Source organism: Acanthisitta chloris, unplaced genomic scaffold, assembly GCF_000695815.1.
Source record: "Acanthisitta chloris isolate BGI_N310 unplaced genomic scaffold, ASM69581v1 scaffold16918, whole genome shotgun sequence".
NCBI lineage: Eukaryota > Metazoa > Chordata > Aves > Passeriformes > Acanthisittidae > Acanthisitta > Acanthisitta chloris.
In genome coordinates, this window is record NW_008687818.1 from 3,183 (window position 1) to 19,906 (window position 16,724).

Sequence of the window (16,724 nt, forward strand, 5' to 3'; positions counted from 1 at the left end):
CTATCTTTTCTTTATTGTTCCATCAGGATTACCTCTAGGAAATGTTTTGCTCAGCAGAACTGGAGCTGAAATTTGGTAGAACCATGTTTCTTCAGTCACTGGATTTCAGTAGCAGTTTTTTGACAAATGCCATTGTCATGTACTGTTCAATTCCAGCTTTATTTGCTGTTCTTGATCTAATATGGTTTCTATTAAACTGATAACGTCAGTGTGGAATCTTTGCCTCACCCAGGGTTGGACATGGGCAGATTATGCAGAGCATTAGGTTTGATGTTTCTCCATTGTCAAGACTAACTCTCATAAAATGATACTTGCTACTGACCAGTTTATTACAATGCATCATACACATCATAGGGCATTTATTTAATTTAAGCTACTTCAGTCTTCAAGTGGGAGTGACCAATTTCAGGTTCTTGACTGCCCCGTGGCTCTTGCATGTGTCATTGCCATTTGGGACTGTGTCCAGGGACAGGGTTTGTGCTGGCACAGGGACAGCTGGATGGTCTGGATTGCACACTGGGTTGCTGCAATGTCTGCATACCTAACCCAGCCAGGTGGTGTTCTGCTAAATCCTCTGTGGAGCTTTTGTCCTCACTTCCCTGGGAATTTCAAGAGCTCCCTTCTCCCATGGCTCTCTGAGGAATCCAGATAGATTGTAGCTCTAAGCCATACATGGATTGTGATATTTCAAATTTAAAGTTGGATAGCTTTATCTGTGTTGACCTAGGGAGAACTTTTTCCTGTGTCCAGCAGTTATGTCTGTAAAAAGCTGATGTGTTCCTGGAAATTTTAACACAGGAAATCAGTATTTTGATTACCTTATCTGTGTTTATTTGAAGTTTCTCTTTAATTTCATGGTAAGTGTCTTTAGGGTTGTTGAATTGCAGTGTCTTTGGAGCTGAAGTTGTGCCTGAGATATCTTCATTCCCTTTTGTTCTCTGTGCATTGGCACAGCAGCAGCTCAAGTTTGGTTTTTGGTGCTTTGTGCTGTGTAGTCAGAGGGTGTAGAAGGTGCTCACTGCTGGGCGTGTGGTGTAAGCATGCAGCAGCTTTGGGAGAACTGTGGAAAGGGACCCAGTGACTCAGGAATTCTTTCACATTTATGGTCTATCCAAGAGAGACCTGTCAAGGCTGGTCTGTTTGGCCTCCAGGTGAACAGTGACTGTGGGAGGAGGGGTGTGCTGTTCTGCAGCAACAGGGACTGAGGTAGCTCACTGCCTTAGTTCTTAGGCTGGATCCTTTAATTTTCCAGGAGGGAAAAATGAAACAGGAGTTTTAAACTTTGAGGACTCATCATGGATGACTCAGAAGGACATCACTTCAGCTCAGTGGAAGAGGAAACCAGATACTGGAAAGAGTTGGCTATGAAATACAAGCTGTGGTAAGGCAGTGGCTTCATTCCTCCAAGTCATTGTGGATAAGAGGCATAACACTGTGTTTAGACCTTTCTTTGCTGCTTGTTTAGCTTGCTGGAGGGTTGTTTCAATAGAATTGTTTAACAATATAAGAATACATTTCCTTTCATCTTCCTGTATTTCACTTTTTATTGCTAATCAATAATGGATTCATATTTCCAAATAAATAATTGAATTGAATAACAGATTAAATATGCAGATGGCAATAAAGAGTCTGCAAGCTAAAGAGATACCATATGTCTTCAACACCTATAATGTGAAGACTTTGGGATTTTTCTGTTTATTTGGGCTTTTTCTATTTGTGTACCCATTAGCTGTGGGGTGGCTTTCTATGCTAGATGGGGAAACATTTGCATATATATTCTCTTTCCTGTTGGATATGTATGTTGAAGAAGAGCCTTCTATAGTAAAAGGCAGGATTTTATTTTAACTTGAGTGTACAAGAGAGATTTTTCTCTTTGCTCATTATGATGAGCTCTGTTGTTGGAATTGCTCTCTAGTGCTGAGAATACACAGGAGGAATTGCGTGAGTTCCAAGAAGGGAGTCGAGAGTATGAAGCTGAACTGGAGACTCAGCTGCAGCAAACAGAGTCCAGAAACAGAGACCTTCTGTCAGAAAACAATCGTCTGCGCATGGAGCTGGAGTCAGTCAAGGTGAGTGGATGATGCATGTAGTATGTGCACATCCTAAGTGCAAGGGTGAATGGGACAGGCATGTGCAGAGCCAGCTTGCCTTGTGCTGTTACCTTCAGCATTACAAAGGAATTGAGCAGAAAACTGCAGAGAGGAAAGTCTTGAAAAATTAAGAAATACCAATCTGTTGTCTGCTTTGAGGGTTCTGGATCCCTTGGTAATGTTCCTGAACCCCTGTCCACAGGTTGTGGCTATGTGTCAGGATAGATTTCAGGTGGGAGAAAACTGTTCACCATAGAGTGGAGACTAAACATGAACATAACAGAACTGCTGTTCTGTTCCTTCTGTCTATTTAGTGCTTTTGTTCACAGCTTTCTTGCTGTCTGCATTATGCAGACACAGATAATATTGCAGAACAGTCGATATAGGAACATTGCAGCTGTGTTCTTGCATTATGTAAGAAATCTCAGTAATTTTAAACCCTTTTTATATAGTTGTGTATTTATTATCTGGTAGTACATAGAGCTGTGTGGGTAACTCATAGAACTGAAAGTCATAAACCAGTTTTGTTGCTGAATCTGTCTGTACTTGGGGAAAAATAATTTATCCTCTTTACACATCCTTCTGTAAAACTAAGAATCAGCAGCAAGCATTAACTTCCAGAACTATAAAGCATAAGGGATTTTGAGATGGAGCTTCTTAGCACAGTGACTTAAGAAACAGCGAAGCTATCTAGAATATGAAGAGTGATGAGTGCCTCATTTCAGTCTTATCAAAGATGCTGCTAGTCCACTGTGCAGGTTGACAGGTTGAGGATATACTGTTAAGTTTTCTTATATTGGGGAAAAAAACTGTCACTGAAATTGATGTGCCTTTTCCAAGTTTGATTTTGCTGGCCTTTCACTTACAGGTGACTTACAGTCACCCAGGAAATAGTATGCTGTGTTTTGTAGGTCTAGGTCAATCTCTCTGGGAGCAGAGATTAATGTAATTACACTTCTTCTACTCAATTGGATGCAATAATGAGCTAATGGGAGTGAAGGTATTTGTATAAGTGATTAATCACTGGATGGATCCAGGTTTGCAATGCCTTTTGTTTAAACTCTTGTCCAATTACTCTCTTAAGGAAATGCTCTTTTGATCCAGGCAGATGTCCTGTCCCTCTAGCATCACCTTAGCAATTCCCCCTTCCTCCCTGCTTTTCGATAGCAAGATCTCCAAGGCTTGTTTCATTGTATTTGTTGTATTGCATTGATCTTTGTTCTTACTGCCTTAGCAGTATGAAATGCTGTCCATGTTGTATGGAGAATACTCTGCTATTCCATGTAGCCCCATAAACTAATTTGTTTGGGGAGAAGACAAACTTTTGATAAAAACAAAACCTATAGTTCATGTAATTGAGGAGTGTGTGGACTTTTTTCTTCCTCTGGAGTAGGTGGGATGAGAAGGGACAATGGACCAGCCAAAGCAGTTAAGACTGAAAATAGTAGGAAACAACATAGAACCTCAAAAAGTGGAAAGGTTTCCATATTTTTAAAAATATTAAATTATTTTCACAGTAGGTAACTTTCTTAAAATATATTCTGTTTGAAACAAACCTTTTAACAATTGGCTATTCATGCAGCCTGAAAACTGCAGTAACAGCCTGCAGTGAAGGAACAGAGCCACTATTGAGGGCCAGATCAGCTGATAGTTTATTACAATTGGCTAAAAACAAAGACTCAGACCTTGCAGATCTGGTCTTTTATCTGAATCAATTCAAGAGCAAAGCATTAATCTTGTGAAGCTATTGAGCAGCAGTGTTAACTGAGCCCATCAAGGGTTGGTGTCTGCATCTAGGTCAACACTAGTGAACTTTGCCAGGCCCACACAGCTTGTGGCTTTGAGCTTACCAGCCCAGTGTGTGTGCTTGCTTCCCCCTCAGAAACCAGAGTTCACACTACCTAAAAACTGAGGGAAATAATGCTTTGGAGGGTTTGTTTATGGAGTCCTGAAAACTAGTTGAAAATAGTCTGCCTCTTAGAGCTTGGAGACTCTTAACTGTGCTTCAGAGATCCAGAATTATAGCAGTGTCACCACACTGTAATCAAGTTTCTTAATTCAGAGTGGATATCACTTTCCCTCCTCCTTGTCTATGCATTTCACATGCTAAAACAGCTGTCTTCAAATTGTTGGTCACACTAGACTACATGTCATTGTTTTCAAATTCCAGTGCATGGATTCTTTGGAGTGACTTCAAGTGCGTTGTACTTAAATTCCAGATGGAAAGCACTTGAGGAGTGCTGCTTATACAGGACTCTTGGAGTTTAAAAAAAATCTCTGGCATGTTGTAGTGGTCTGATAGTAAGACAGTGGAACGTAAAGTGGTGTAATGGGCAATGTGCTGTGAAGCTTTCCCTGTCACATGCTGTGGAACTAACTCCACATAGAGTAGCAGAAGCAGAAGAGAGATGTGATGTAGAAGCTAAGCTTTCCTCCCTGCCTATGCTTCTCTTAAATGTTCCCTTATATACCTGCTGTAAAGGGAGGAGTTTGGTTTAGGTTCACATCCGAAGCATAACTGCACCTGAAATATTTTGTGATCTGCTTTGGGCTAATAAAACACAGAGGCAGTGCAGAATCTTGCTAATTCCACAGCAGCACGTGACAGTATCACACTTGGATTTTTTTTTCATGTTATTTTGGCTCCAAAATACTACTTGAGTTCATATTAGAGTTGAAAATAAGTGGTTTCTCTTGCATCCAGCTTTGTGTTTTCCTAAAGCTCTTGGGGCTCAGAAACTATGCTGAGTTGCACTGTCTGGGAGAGGCAAGAACTGGCCCTGTGCTGTGAGGGCTGGGAACTGTTCCCCAGCACCACTGTTTGATAAGGAGTGACAGGAAGAGTTCTTGTCTGCTGGCAGCCCAGAAGTATGTGAGCAATTGGCTTTGTTGGCATTTTACCATATGTAAAGTGATGTTTCTCAAAAAGCTTCGTCACACCTGCCTCTGCCTTTAAAGGGGTTCAGACAATGCCACAGAAAGAGAACGTGTGTTTCTAAGTCTCTGATATGCTCTTTGATTTGATCTTGATTAGGAAAAGATTGAAATGCAACATTCAGAAGGCTACAGACAAATCTCTGCCCTGGAAGATGACTTGGCACAGACAAGAGCTATTAAAGATCAGCTTCAGAAATACATTCGAGAACTCGAGCAAGAAAATGATGACTTGGAAAGAGCAAAAAGGTGACCCACTTTCTGTGTTTTCTTTTTCCACCTCTTCTTTGTCCTGTGAGTGTGGTGTCACTGAGCTGTTTGTGATACTCTGCTCATTAGCATTGCCATTCCAAACTAGTCACTGAAATGATGATAGTGATGAAGAGGTTCGAGGCAGATGGGCAATGTGATAAATTTATTTCCCCTTCCATTTCCCTCACTCTTTTGCATCTTACAAACTAAAATAAAAAATAATACTAAAACAAAGCAAACCAAACAAAAATGCGTCAGTACCCGTTTTCTTGTGAGAAAGGGGATCCTCTGTGTGCTTGAAGGATCTGGTAGTGACATCTTGTGCACTCTTTTTTTCAGAGCCACTATAATGTCTCTGGAGGATTTTGAACAGCGTTTAAACCAGGCTATTGAAAGAAATGCTTTTCTGGAGAGTGAGTTGGATGAGAAGGAAAACCTTCTGGAGTCTGTGCAGCGCCTGAAAGATGAAGCTAGAGGTTAGACAGAAATTACTTGTATCTTTCCCTTTCTCCCCTCCTGGCCTGTATGTGTTCAGTCCTCTCCATATATCTTAGAGCTTGGCTTTGAAGTTTGCGTCTTTACAATCTGATGTCTGAAATGCAGAAGTGAGTAAAGAAACTTAAGATGATTCTGTCCTTCCCACTCCTTGAACTTCTCACCTTGTTCCAGAGCAGCTCACAGAAGCAAAAGTCTGTTCCAGCCTCCTAATCTGGTGTCATGCTTCAGGGCCTTAGGGATTTAAGAAGAGCCAGTCCAACCTGGGGCATGTCCTGGCCTGGCTTCCTGTAACACATGAAGCTCAGCTTTAATACCCATTAACTTCACTCTTTAAGAAACAGTAATAGGGATGTAAAACAGGAGAGCTGTGACTGACTTCTGGTTACCTTTGAACAGCCTCATGCACTGGCTTCTTGCTGTGTGTCAGTAAGGCTGGGTGAGCAAAGGGAGACCATGGGACTGGGTAGTCATCTATTTTCAGGTCTCAGATTCTGCCCTTGAGTGGTATCCAAAATCTACAGCCAGGCTGTGGGACAGAAGTGCTCTATCCCTTGGCTAGATAATGGTGTGACTTCCACCTGGCCTCAGCTCTGGTTTTCTTCATGTGGAAACCAGGATGGAAAAGGGTACAGTAGGTAGGATCTCAGTCTTGCAGGGAGCTGGTATGTAGCTAAGGTGTGCCAAGTTGCCTAGACTTGATGTGACTCTGTGTACCAGCCTATAACATTTGGAAAGGAGTTAATTCCCTGTCTCAAGGGAACCCTTATGGAAGGGTATGAAAATTAAAGCCAGAAAATAGCAACAGAACTAGTACTACAAAAACATCTTGAACAGTCCTAGAAAGGCCCTAGAAGATAAACCTGGAATAATCTTTACAAGGATAAGTGACTTCACCTTCACAAGGGGAGAACGTTTTTGAGCAAAACATTCTCACCTGTTTTTATCTTGGTGGATACATACTCCAAAGGTTTGCTTCATGTTGCTTCCTTCCTAGATTTACGACAAGAGCTTGCAGTGCAGCAGAAACAGGAGAAACCCAAAACACCGATGCGAACTCCCCTGGAAGCAGAAAGAACAGACACTGCAGTCCAGGCATCCTTGTCTGTGCCTTCAACCCCCTCAGTGCGTCGGACTCCCATCAGCGTACCCACCCCTGCAACATTTAGGAGAGGTGACTGAAGGGAACCAGCACAGAAATACTGTCTTGTTTTTACTATAGTTTGTGGCTAAAGGTGGAATGAAAAGAAGGGAACAGACTTGAGAGTTTCAGTTAAATACACCTAAGTCCAGTCACCATAGTCTCCATATTCATGGACTGGGGTTTTTGGAGTTCATTCATAGGCTGTTTGTTGCCTGGTCTCCATATTCCTGGACGGGGGTTTTTGGAGTTCATTCATAGGCTGTTTGTTGCCTTCAGCTGTCCAGAATAATTGTGAGGGTTAAGGTGAGCTGTTGGGACTTTACTGTTAGTTCACAACTGTCCCAGAGATGTTGGTCTAATTTAGGGGAAAGGTTTTAAAAACCTGAGTTATCTTTTATGTCACACTCATGTTACTTGAACTGTCTTCTCTGTGAGAGTAGGTGCTCTTTGAGCGAGGCTTTTTTTTAACTCTGGAACAGCAGAACACTGACAGTCTGGGAGGACACACCCCTCTGGTCCCTCTGCAGCAGCAGAGTTGCAGAGTAGGCTGGTAGAACAGATCTCTAGAAACCCAAGCTACAGCATGTCTGAAGACTTTAGCTGTAACTTGAGCTGTCTGAGGGAGGTAGTGCTTCATATTGCTAATGGATGTGAAAGAACTGGAGGTGAGAGATGAAAAGGATATTGATGTTTCCTCTGCTCTGTATATCAGGTTGTTGTCTGACTTCCAGGGGCGAAGGTTTTCTGGTTTAGTTTGATGACTAACACATCCTACTTTAACCTGCCCTGCAGGTCTGGAGGACAGTTATGGTGCAACCCCTCTCACACCTGCTGCAAGAATATCTGCACTTAATATTGTGGGAGACCTGCTGCGAAAAGTGGGGGTGAGTGCCTGCCTGCTAGCTAATGCTCTTGGAAGGCTAGAGCTGTCAGAACCTGCAGCCAGCACTTTGTGCTCAGGGGAGACTGAAAAGAACATCTTGCCCCCAAGTTAGTTAAGTATGGCCTTGAAATTGGTCTGGACTTCACACATTTCTGACTGGCCCCCAAATAAAGATGAACCCTGCTCTGCTTTGCTAAGATCGAATCCAGATAGGGATAAGATCTTCCTCTGCAAATTTCTAAAGTGCATATGCAGAAAGAATAAATCAGCATGAATAAATTAAGAAGGGATCTGAAAGGCAGAGAAGAAAGCAGGTTGGTACCTGCTGTCCAGAGACTTGTTATGAAATTTGACTTAAGAGTCCAGCAGTCTGTTGAGCAAGGCCTAATGTCTTGTTAAGCTGTAGTTTGATATTTAAGGCAATGTTGATGCTGGAAAAGTTATCCCATGACTTGTTTTCTTCTTTATGCCTTGGTGCTGTGTTGGTACAGGCATTTGTATGACTCTTTGATGGGCTGAGCTGAAGAACTCATGGATATGAAAAGTAGCTTGCAGTAAAGCTGGAGTGATCTAGGGTGGGAGCATATGGTGGAACACAGGACACCTGTAGCTCGATTCCCTCTGCTGTACCACCTAATACATACAACCTAATGCATGTCTAGGGAAGCAGATAGCTGAAATGAACACTTAATCTAGAAAGTGATGCCTGTAAGAAAGATGTCAAAGTCTCTCTGAGGAAGCTGAAGATTTTGTGTTCCCGCTGGCGACCAGCATCAACTCCCTGTGGAAACAGATTCAGCTTTAGAGAAATGACTGTCTTCATTTCCTGAGAAATTGGGGACTCAAGTGACACTGGGGTCTAGCAGGTTCCTCTACTAGACAGCTCATTATAAAAGAAAGATAAAAACAACCCCACACACACTTAATGCAATTTTGGTGTGCCACAGTGCCATCTTCTGAAAAAGAAGGGTGAATCTGACACTTGTCTCATCTATGTTTACTTTAGGCTTTGGAGTCCAAACTTGCATCTTGCCGAAACTTTATGTATGACCAATCTCCAAACAGAACCTCAGTGTCCATGTACATGAACAGAGATGTCCTTGAAACACGCCTGAGTCCCCATCAGCCTGTGTGTGATACAGGGTGAGTGCTGCTCTCTGGTGACAACTGTTTGGCGTTAGAGACTGGTATTTAGTACTAATCTTTCTTTTGGTAGAGACAGATTCGTGTTCAAAATATGTGAAATTTAGTTATTCAGGATTATGATTTGAATGTTTCAGACCAGTTTAAAATTTGGAATCACTAGCTGCTGAAGTTCAAAGACCAGGTGAAATCAAGTTTTGAATACCAAAAATTCAGAGCAAATCCAAGACATGCTTTATTAAAAACCCAGTGTTTAAATGAGGCAAAGTACAGTGGAGGAGCTCTTGCTTATTGGCTCAATTTGTTTTATGCTTTGCATTCCTGTACAAGTGATGTCTCAAGAATGTTATGGCATGTAGGAACTTGCTTTATTATTAAGATTCTCATTTGTGGGAGAACTGGAAAAAAGGTAAATAAGGGGTCCACTCAGTCAGAATGCTTTCCAGTTACTAAGATGTGGTTTCAAGGAAGAGCTGACAGGAAGTTACCTTACTCATCTTTTAAATTTCTCTGAATACTTGAACTGGTTGTCCTTTTTTAACCAAACTAAGAAAAATCAGGAAGGTTATCACAAATTGCAGTTCAGTGTCTGCTTAAACCCTGCCAATGCTGTACTGCACACTCTTTAGATTGTCTGTAAATTAAGTGCCTGTCATGCAGTTTGTTCCAGATTCAATTATTCAGCTGGACCCTTGTGCTGGGAGGACTGGTTTGTCCTGTTACCCAGTGCCCAGTGTTGTTGTGTGGAAGGAGTGTTCTGTATTGAACTATCTGTCCTAGGGGAGAAAGCTCATGAGAGCTCCTACAAGAAAGCATTAGGGGCCATACATCTATGTATTCGTGCAGCTGATTATGTATATACTGCTGTAATGCCAAGAACTGAAATTCCAACACCTGTAAAAGAGAGTTTGCCCTACTCACAGGGAAATGGAGCCCTGTGTTACAGTGGAAACTCAGCTCAGTTATGGAATGGGCTCAGTGCTCAGAGTGCTGTTCTTTCATCTGTTGGTTTCTGAAGCTGAGTGGTGTGCTCTGGAGGTGACCAGTTACTCTGAAGATGGTAACACTGAGCAAGAAATGTACTAACTCCTATTTTGTATTTGCAGGTTGGTGAAACGCTTGGAGTTTGGAGCACGGCCTTCAAATACTCCAGGGCCCATGAACCATCCCTCACAAAGTGTTGTCAAGATGCTGCTATGAAAAGCTTGGCTGGCTCTGGAGAAGGAAAATGAAATGTATTTTTTAAACTTTAGTTTTAAAGAGAATGTCAGTGAGCGAGCAGGCAGCAGTCTCAGGGTAGGTGAGAACTGAACAAGAAGCTACAGTTGGCAGTGGCCCCCTGTGGCCTTGCCCAGTCTGGCCTCTCAGTGAGTTCTGTGGGTAGTGTGGCAAACAATGCTGCCTGGCAGTGCAGGACTGAGTGTCTCTTCCTGCATCAGCTGCTGTAAATAGCTCCTTGAAGGTTGTTCCTTTTCACACTGCCAAAGCCATTGTTCTTCTACCTGCAACACAGACAGTATTCCCTATGCAACTCACTTTGGCTTTTGGTGTTAATGTAACACCATGGGGTTCTGACTGAAATCCTGTTTGTGCTAGCTTTCTATCATGGGTGTTGTGTGCTGCAGTCACACAAATCAGGGAGTTTTCTTACACGGAGAAAGGTGTATCTCTGCAGGGAAGCTGCTCAGCTCCTTGCAGGATGTCTGCTGGTCAGAATGTTGCTACACACAAACCTGCCTCTGTAGTGGCAAGGTGTTTCTGTAAGCAATAATTTGCCATTAAGAACAGGTCATGGTTAAAGGTGAGACATCTCTAGTGCTTAGAGTACCCAGGAGATCCCAGAGCTAACAGCAAGATGGGAGACTTGGGACAGGCTTAGCATATAGACGTCTTTTTTCTTTGCCATATTGTGGCCCAGAAAGCCTGGCAGGTGTAGGAAGCCAGAGACCTCATTAAGTTTCTAGTCCTAACATCTTTATAGATGGGTTTTACTGCTTTACAGACCTCCCTTTATTAATGTGCCTTGGGGTTTAGTGTTTTTTTGCTTGTTTTATATTTCTATGCCAATATGCTTTCAGCTGTCACTAATTTAGAAATGTTTTTAACCTGAAAAATCCTTTATGCTAGACAGGTGTATATGAATAGAGAATTATTTTGACATCTTTTTTTTTTCCCTGTAGAATATTTACTGCATTTGAGTTTGTTTTGGAGTAGGTCCACTCACAGTGTTACTGTATTTTATGGAAGCCTGTACTTTGCAAAAGTAATCATGACTAAACAATTTTTATGGTGGTTTTTTTTTTGGGGGGGGATAGGAGGAACTTACTTGAAAAAAGAATACATGAATGTGTTTGGGTTTTTTGTTTTGTTTTCAAGAAAACTGTGAAAACAGCCACTGATACACCTCTTTCTGTGGAACATGAAATAACCACAGATTATTTCCATTTTCCAATCATCTACAGAGTTGGTTTAACTGGGGAGCAGAATAAAGCTTATTTTTAATGCTATTTGTTAGTGCATTTGAGTTATTTTTTTCTTGCATGTTGTTACTGTGGTATGTGCACAGATATTTACTACCTGTTTCTGATCAATGAAGTTGAGATATTGTTTGTTTTGCTAAATCATTTGCAAAGATTTTCCTGCATCTCTTTCTTCTCGTGGTTTCCTCCTCTAAGGAATGTAAATATTGCCATAGCTAAAGATGCTCTGGAATTTACAGTGCTTGGGATATTGGCATTGCTCTCTTAAGGTCTTGAACTCAGGATTTTTGTCCTCTCACACTGTTGTGGGCGGACAAGGGGAAATGGTTTTAAACTAAAAAAGGGTCGCTTTAGATTGGATTATGGAAGAAGATTTTTACAGTGAGGTTGGTGAAACACTGGAACAGGTTGCCTAGAGAAGTGGTGGATGTCCCATCCCTGGAAACATTCAAGGCCAGGTTGGGTAGGGCTCTGAGCACCCTGATCGAGTTGAAGGTGACACTCTTCATTGCAGGGGTTTAGACTAGGTGACCTTTAAGTGTCACTTCCAAACCATTCTATGATTCTATGAAGACAAGTCGCATTTTCCTTAACTTGCCAGAATTTGCCTGCTTGGTGAGCAAGTTGGCTTGTAGTCAGATTGAGGTACAGCCCTGAGATAAGGTAGAAAGTTGGAAAATTGTGGCTGTGTTAGCATAGCATATTTTACAGATATATTATTAATGTGAGTACAGATGGAATTAGAGAGATGAGGGTGGATATGCTATTGGTAATTGTCAGAATCATTTAGTATGGAACAGTTGCCTTTGTGGTGGTACAGAGAAGAACTTTTGGTTCAGCCACTGTTGCAGAAGGATGCTTTGCTTTCTGTGGTGTTACTAAAGCAACTCTGACTCCCTATTTTGTCACCAGCTTTGCAGAGCAGGGACTGGAACCTGAGTTTCTCAAGTGATGGGGCAGCACTTTGACCATCAGACCAACTTCTACCATTATGCATGTGAATTTTCTAGAAAAATTCCTCTTAGAAGGAAGGGTTCTACATTAAGATTGCTGGTTCTGCTCCAAGCATTGGTACTTAACACCATTTTACATGAAGTCTGACTTTCTTGGTCTCTTTGTTCCCACACATGCAGACTCACAAACTGTATTTAACACCCAGCTCTTGAGCATCTTTACAGAGCTGGGCTTGAGTGGCTCATCAAGCAATGAAAAAGTCTTATCCAATAGCTTCTAACCCCCCTCCACTGCAGCTTGTCATCTTAATTGCTCCAAATGGATTTTTCCTTTACTCTTTCATGAGCAGAGAGAATTCTCTGGGCTCTGATTGTGCTGGCTAAACCCTACCTACTCTGAATCTCCAGTTCATGATCTCTGTACCTTCTGGAGCAATGCTTCTATTTAGACAATGATTGCATTAGCGGTCAAGGTGAATGCTTTTGCATGATTTGCTCTCCCTGTAGTCACACTGCTTACGGCTCACTTGCTGTACAATCGAAGACATCAAGTGAGCTCTCTGCACTCTTTGCTGTGCATGGCTCACTGCTGCCCTGGTGTGACCACAATGCTGCTGCTGTCTGAAGTACTAGAGCTGCATGAGTTTGTGGTAGGTCCTGGTAGTTCCCAGGAGTAGGCTGTGGTCTTGTTGGAGTGGTCCAAAAATAAAAAGTAACTGTGTGCTGATCCCTTTATGCAGAATAGCTTGGCTTGGACTCCTGCAGTCAGTGTGGGCTGCTGGTTCTAATTGTTTTCAGCCTGTTCCGAGGCTTTGATTGGAAATATTTCTACACATAACAGACTTCAAGGGTGGGTTCAGTTGCCTACAGACAAACATTTAGGGCCCTGCCTGGTTTCCAGCTCCTGTACCAGAATGGTGCAAATTTCCTGTAGGTCCTGTGTCATGTCTGTCAGACCTTGGATACATCCAGGGGCACCTCAGTTAGCACCACATGACCATGAGGTAATCAAACCTGCCCCAAGTACTGTGTCATTTTACTTTCAGCTCAGTATACATAGTTTTGTTTTTATTTCTTCAAAAGCAATTGCTTGGAAGAAATTCAGGGTGTTTTCTAATGATTACAGATGACTTTTTCTAAGAAGCATTTCAGTTTTAGAGAAGCTTTGCTGCATCCCCCATTCCCTTTGAGCATGCTGTAATGCATCCAAGTGACACCTGTACACAAGAATACTGGAGTAATTTTTGTAGCCTTTTATTAGTGTGTAAGCACATCCATGGTGCATATAAAACTGTAACAGTTGACTTAATTTGAACAAATGATATTTTTCAGTAAGTGATTAAAAGGCACTTCCACCTTGTGAATTGTGCATCAGGGGTGTAGTAACCAGGAGAAAACCCTATATTAATTGAATACTCAAAACAAAATGAAAGTTTAAGAAAAGATTAACTGACCAATGCCTTTTTTTGTCTTTTCCCCTTCAACAGTCTCACAAATCCTTTGTAGACTATAGTTCATTGGGATTTAAATAGTTTCAGCTACTAAAACTCACTTTTCTGGAAGATTCTCAAAGTGAGTTGCTCTGTTAATAAACCCCCCACCTTTTCAAATACACTCCATGGTAAAAAGTTTTGGAGTACTTTTAACGTCAATCTCTACATTGGAGACAAGGCAGTTGTGCTTTTATCATTGTCAGAGGAGTGGGTGTATGTGACCTTGACACTAAGAGTAGACTTATACAGTGCTAAATATCGTCCTCCCTCCCTCTGCTGCAGTGCAATTTTTTAAGCGTGTTTATTCACTGGCTTTTGTTCCATTGTAATCTCCATCTCTTGCATCCATTTCATCATCAACTCCATCTGTTGCATTCTCAATGACTCTTCTGCCTCCAGATCTACGAGGTGGGGCAAAAGATGCTGGCTCATTTCCCCTCCTGCAGTGAGAGGGGGGAAAAAGAAAAAAAATAAATCAGGTGTTAGGTTATTTGGAGTCTTCACAAACAAACACAGAGTTTTGTAACAGGACATGTGGGGCTGATGGTTCTTAATGCAGAAAAGCCAAGAGCTGTGGGCCTCTAACACAACTTTCTGTTGTGTAGGATGTAAGAGTAATTTGGGAACAGGTTGAGACTCCCAATTGCCTGGAACGGTGGTGAGATTCCTGTTCTTGTGCTTGAAGTTCTTCTCCACAGAATCTCATCTGCCCCAAATCACACCTACACTTCCCCTGATTGCACTGTTTTCCCTATGTGTACTGCAACTGGTTGTGCTTGGAAGGAATGGAAGAAGATGCTGCTCATGCCCACAACAGCAGGGGAGTTATGTCCATCCTGGCTCTTTAGAAGAGCAAGGAGGGAGAACAAACTTGTGCTGAATTTCTGACCTACAGTCTGAGTAAGTACACCAGTTCCTTAGAGTCCATGAGCCCTTGAACTGCAGAGTGCTGTGGATGTCAGCAGGCATTTTTGAGCCCACAGTTCCTCTCTGCAAAGGCTGCACTGGTCAAAGCACTACAGTTGCTTTGGCAGGTATGGCATCCTAGGTTGTGATTAACTCCAATCTCTTTCCCAATGGAGAGAGGAAACCATCACTGCTTTGGAACTGTGCTATAACCCAGGTGCTAATGCTTAGCAGTGCAAGTGTCTTACAGAAAATGCTTTTCCCATTTTACCCCCTTTTCCTCTCCCATCTCCCTCCCATCCCCATATATTTCATAGCCATGTCCCAAGGCAGGGACACTTTGGTCCTCAAGGTTAATTTTTTGGAGAGGTGTGAGCAAGTGAGACAGAAGATGGGTTTGTCTCTTCTTGGCCTCCATGGCTACTGTGCTGCAAAGCGCTTCAGTTTGGTAACATGGCCTCTCACTTGCCCCTCATTAAGCAAACCTTTGTAAAGGCTTGAGACCACAGACGTAAGCAATAAAATAAATCCATGATCACTGAATATTGTGCCAAAATTACTAATTTGGTGTTAAATATATTCGAGACTGCACTTTTGGGTACAGCAATCATGCATAAATATTTAAAGGCTTGTCTTGTCCTTGCAAGAGACTAAGCCAGTGTCCTTTCTGAAGCAGCTATTGAAGTCCAAAGTTCAGTCTTCCATATGATGGGATCTGTGTTTTCAAGGTGGAAATGTGACTTGTAGTCTGTTTTCCACAGTTCTGCCCTTAAGCTTCAGTGTGAGCAAGCAGTTAGCTGGATAATAAAGCTTCATTGAAGTTCTGCTGTTAACCATAGCTGTTCTGGTGCTGATGGTACATATTGAATACAAGACTATGTCATCTCTACCCTGGTGTGTGCTTGGCAGAGGCTAACAGCAGTGTCTGCTATTTTATGATAGCAGATATTTGTTATTATTGTTTAATAAGAAAGTTCTGATTAGGTCAGTAAATTCATTCTTGTTGATAAAGGAGGAGCTCTTTATCCCCTTGGACTTGTGCTATCTGGACTCAGTTACTCATGAGTCATTTGTAGGATAACTCTCTTTGTGCTGCAGTAATTCAGTCCTGTAAGAGAACATGGGACTGGGGGAGCAATAGCAAGAGTCTAACCAAATTGTGTACTGCAGTTTTGGCTACGAACTGAACTCCTTATCACATACTAACCACTTAGTAACATAAACTGGTACAGTATGCATAAACCTAACAGTTCTTTAAACTGCTATTGGCCCTGTGGGTAAACACTTTCTGTTCGCATCTGTTCCTCTTAAACAGGTTTATGGGCTCTGTAATATTCATGTTGGCAGTAGCACCTTTAGAGGTTTTGCTTAGCATCTTTATTTAATCTGCCTTTGAACAAGTGCTACTGGAGTACTGCTTGAATAACAGTATGACTGGAAATATCAGGCTGACTGAAAGGCACATGCAAGGACAAGACATCATCTTTAAATATTTGTGTATTCACAGCAAAATCCAGCATATGGAAAATGGAAAATATACAAATATTACAAGGCAATAGCTCTCTAATTTTTGCAACAGCAGGTATTATTGCCATCTCCAGAGAACGTGATCAAGTATAATATAATGCTGTGCTAGGTTACAGTGTCAGCTTTCAGTTCTGTGTCTGTGCTCGATCTTTTAATAACAGTGGACAAGCAATGTAACACTGCAAAATAGCTCTAAAAGCCTGAGTAACAACTCTTTGTAAGCATTACAGGCACAGTGCTACATAATGAAAGGCAAGGCTTTCTCTTTTGTCTGTGATTCTGTGGTGTGATAAATCACATGCATGGAAGGTCTTCCCAAATAGCAGGTGAATAAGATGGAATCTTACCTTAGAGTCAGCATTACAGTAGGCATAATAAATACTGTGAGATTCTAGTGACATGCTGTGACACTTCGTATTCATTA

General features: G+C 41.9%; 2 protein-coding genes across 7 annotated transcripts in view; one reads left to right on the top strand and one right to left on the bottom strand.

Annotated features, from left to right (window-relative positions):
- The first annotated feature begins 1,252 nt into the window (after nucleotides 1-1,252).
- Nucleotides 1,253-10,141, top strand: NDE1 (nudE neurodevelopment protein 1). Its single transcript, XM_009080779.1, has 8 exons — nucleotides 1,253-1,381; nucleotides 1,916-2,069; nucleotides 5,125-5,273; nucleotides 5,616-5,752; nucleotides 6,769-6,945; nucleotides 7,708-7,799; nucleotides 8,805-8,941; nucleotides 10,048-10,141. Exons 1-8 carry the CDS (start codon nucleotides 1,296-1,298, stop codon nucleotides 10,139-10,141), a joined length of 1,026 nt encoding a protein of 341 aa, XP_009079027.1. The 5' UTR covers nucleotides 1,253-1,295.
- A 3,480-nt stretch (nucleotides 10,142-13,621) lies between these two features.
- Nucleotides 13,622-16,724, bottom strand: part of MYH11 (myosin, heavy chain 11, smooth muscle) — a 49,338-nt gene continuing 46,235 nt past the window's right edge. For all 6 annotated transcript variants that reach the window (XM_009080786.1, XM_009080780.1, XM_009080785.1 and 3 more), the window contains one exon: nucleotides 13,622-14,307. In XM_009080786.1, the coding sequence (XP_009079034.1) occupies nucleotides 14,169-14,307 (139 nt within the window). In that variant the 3' untranslated portion in view covers nucleotides 13,622-14,168. The remainder of the gene's footprint in view (nucleotides 14,308-16,724) is intronic.

Excerpts from the sequence above, each read along its gene's own strand:
- NDE1 (XM_009080779.1), top strand. The coding sequence starts at position 1,296 with ATGGATGACTCAGAAGGACATCACTTCAGCTCAGTGGAAGAGGAAACC. Across the intron at positions 2,070-5,124 it reads TGGAGCTGGAGTCAGTCAAG|GAAAAGATTGAAATGCAACA; the intron begins GTGAGTGGATGA and ends GATCTTGATTAG. Across the intron at positions 6,946-7,707 it reads CCCTGCAACATTTAGGAGAG|GTCTGGAGGACAGTTATGGT; the intron begins GTGACTGAAGGG and ends CCTGCCCTGCAG.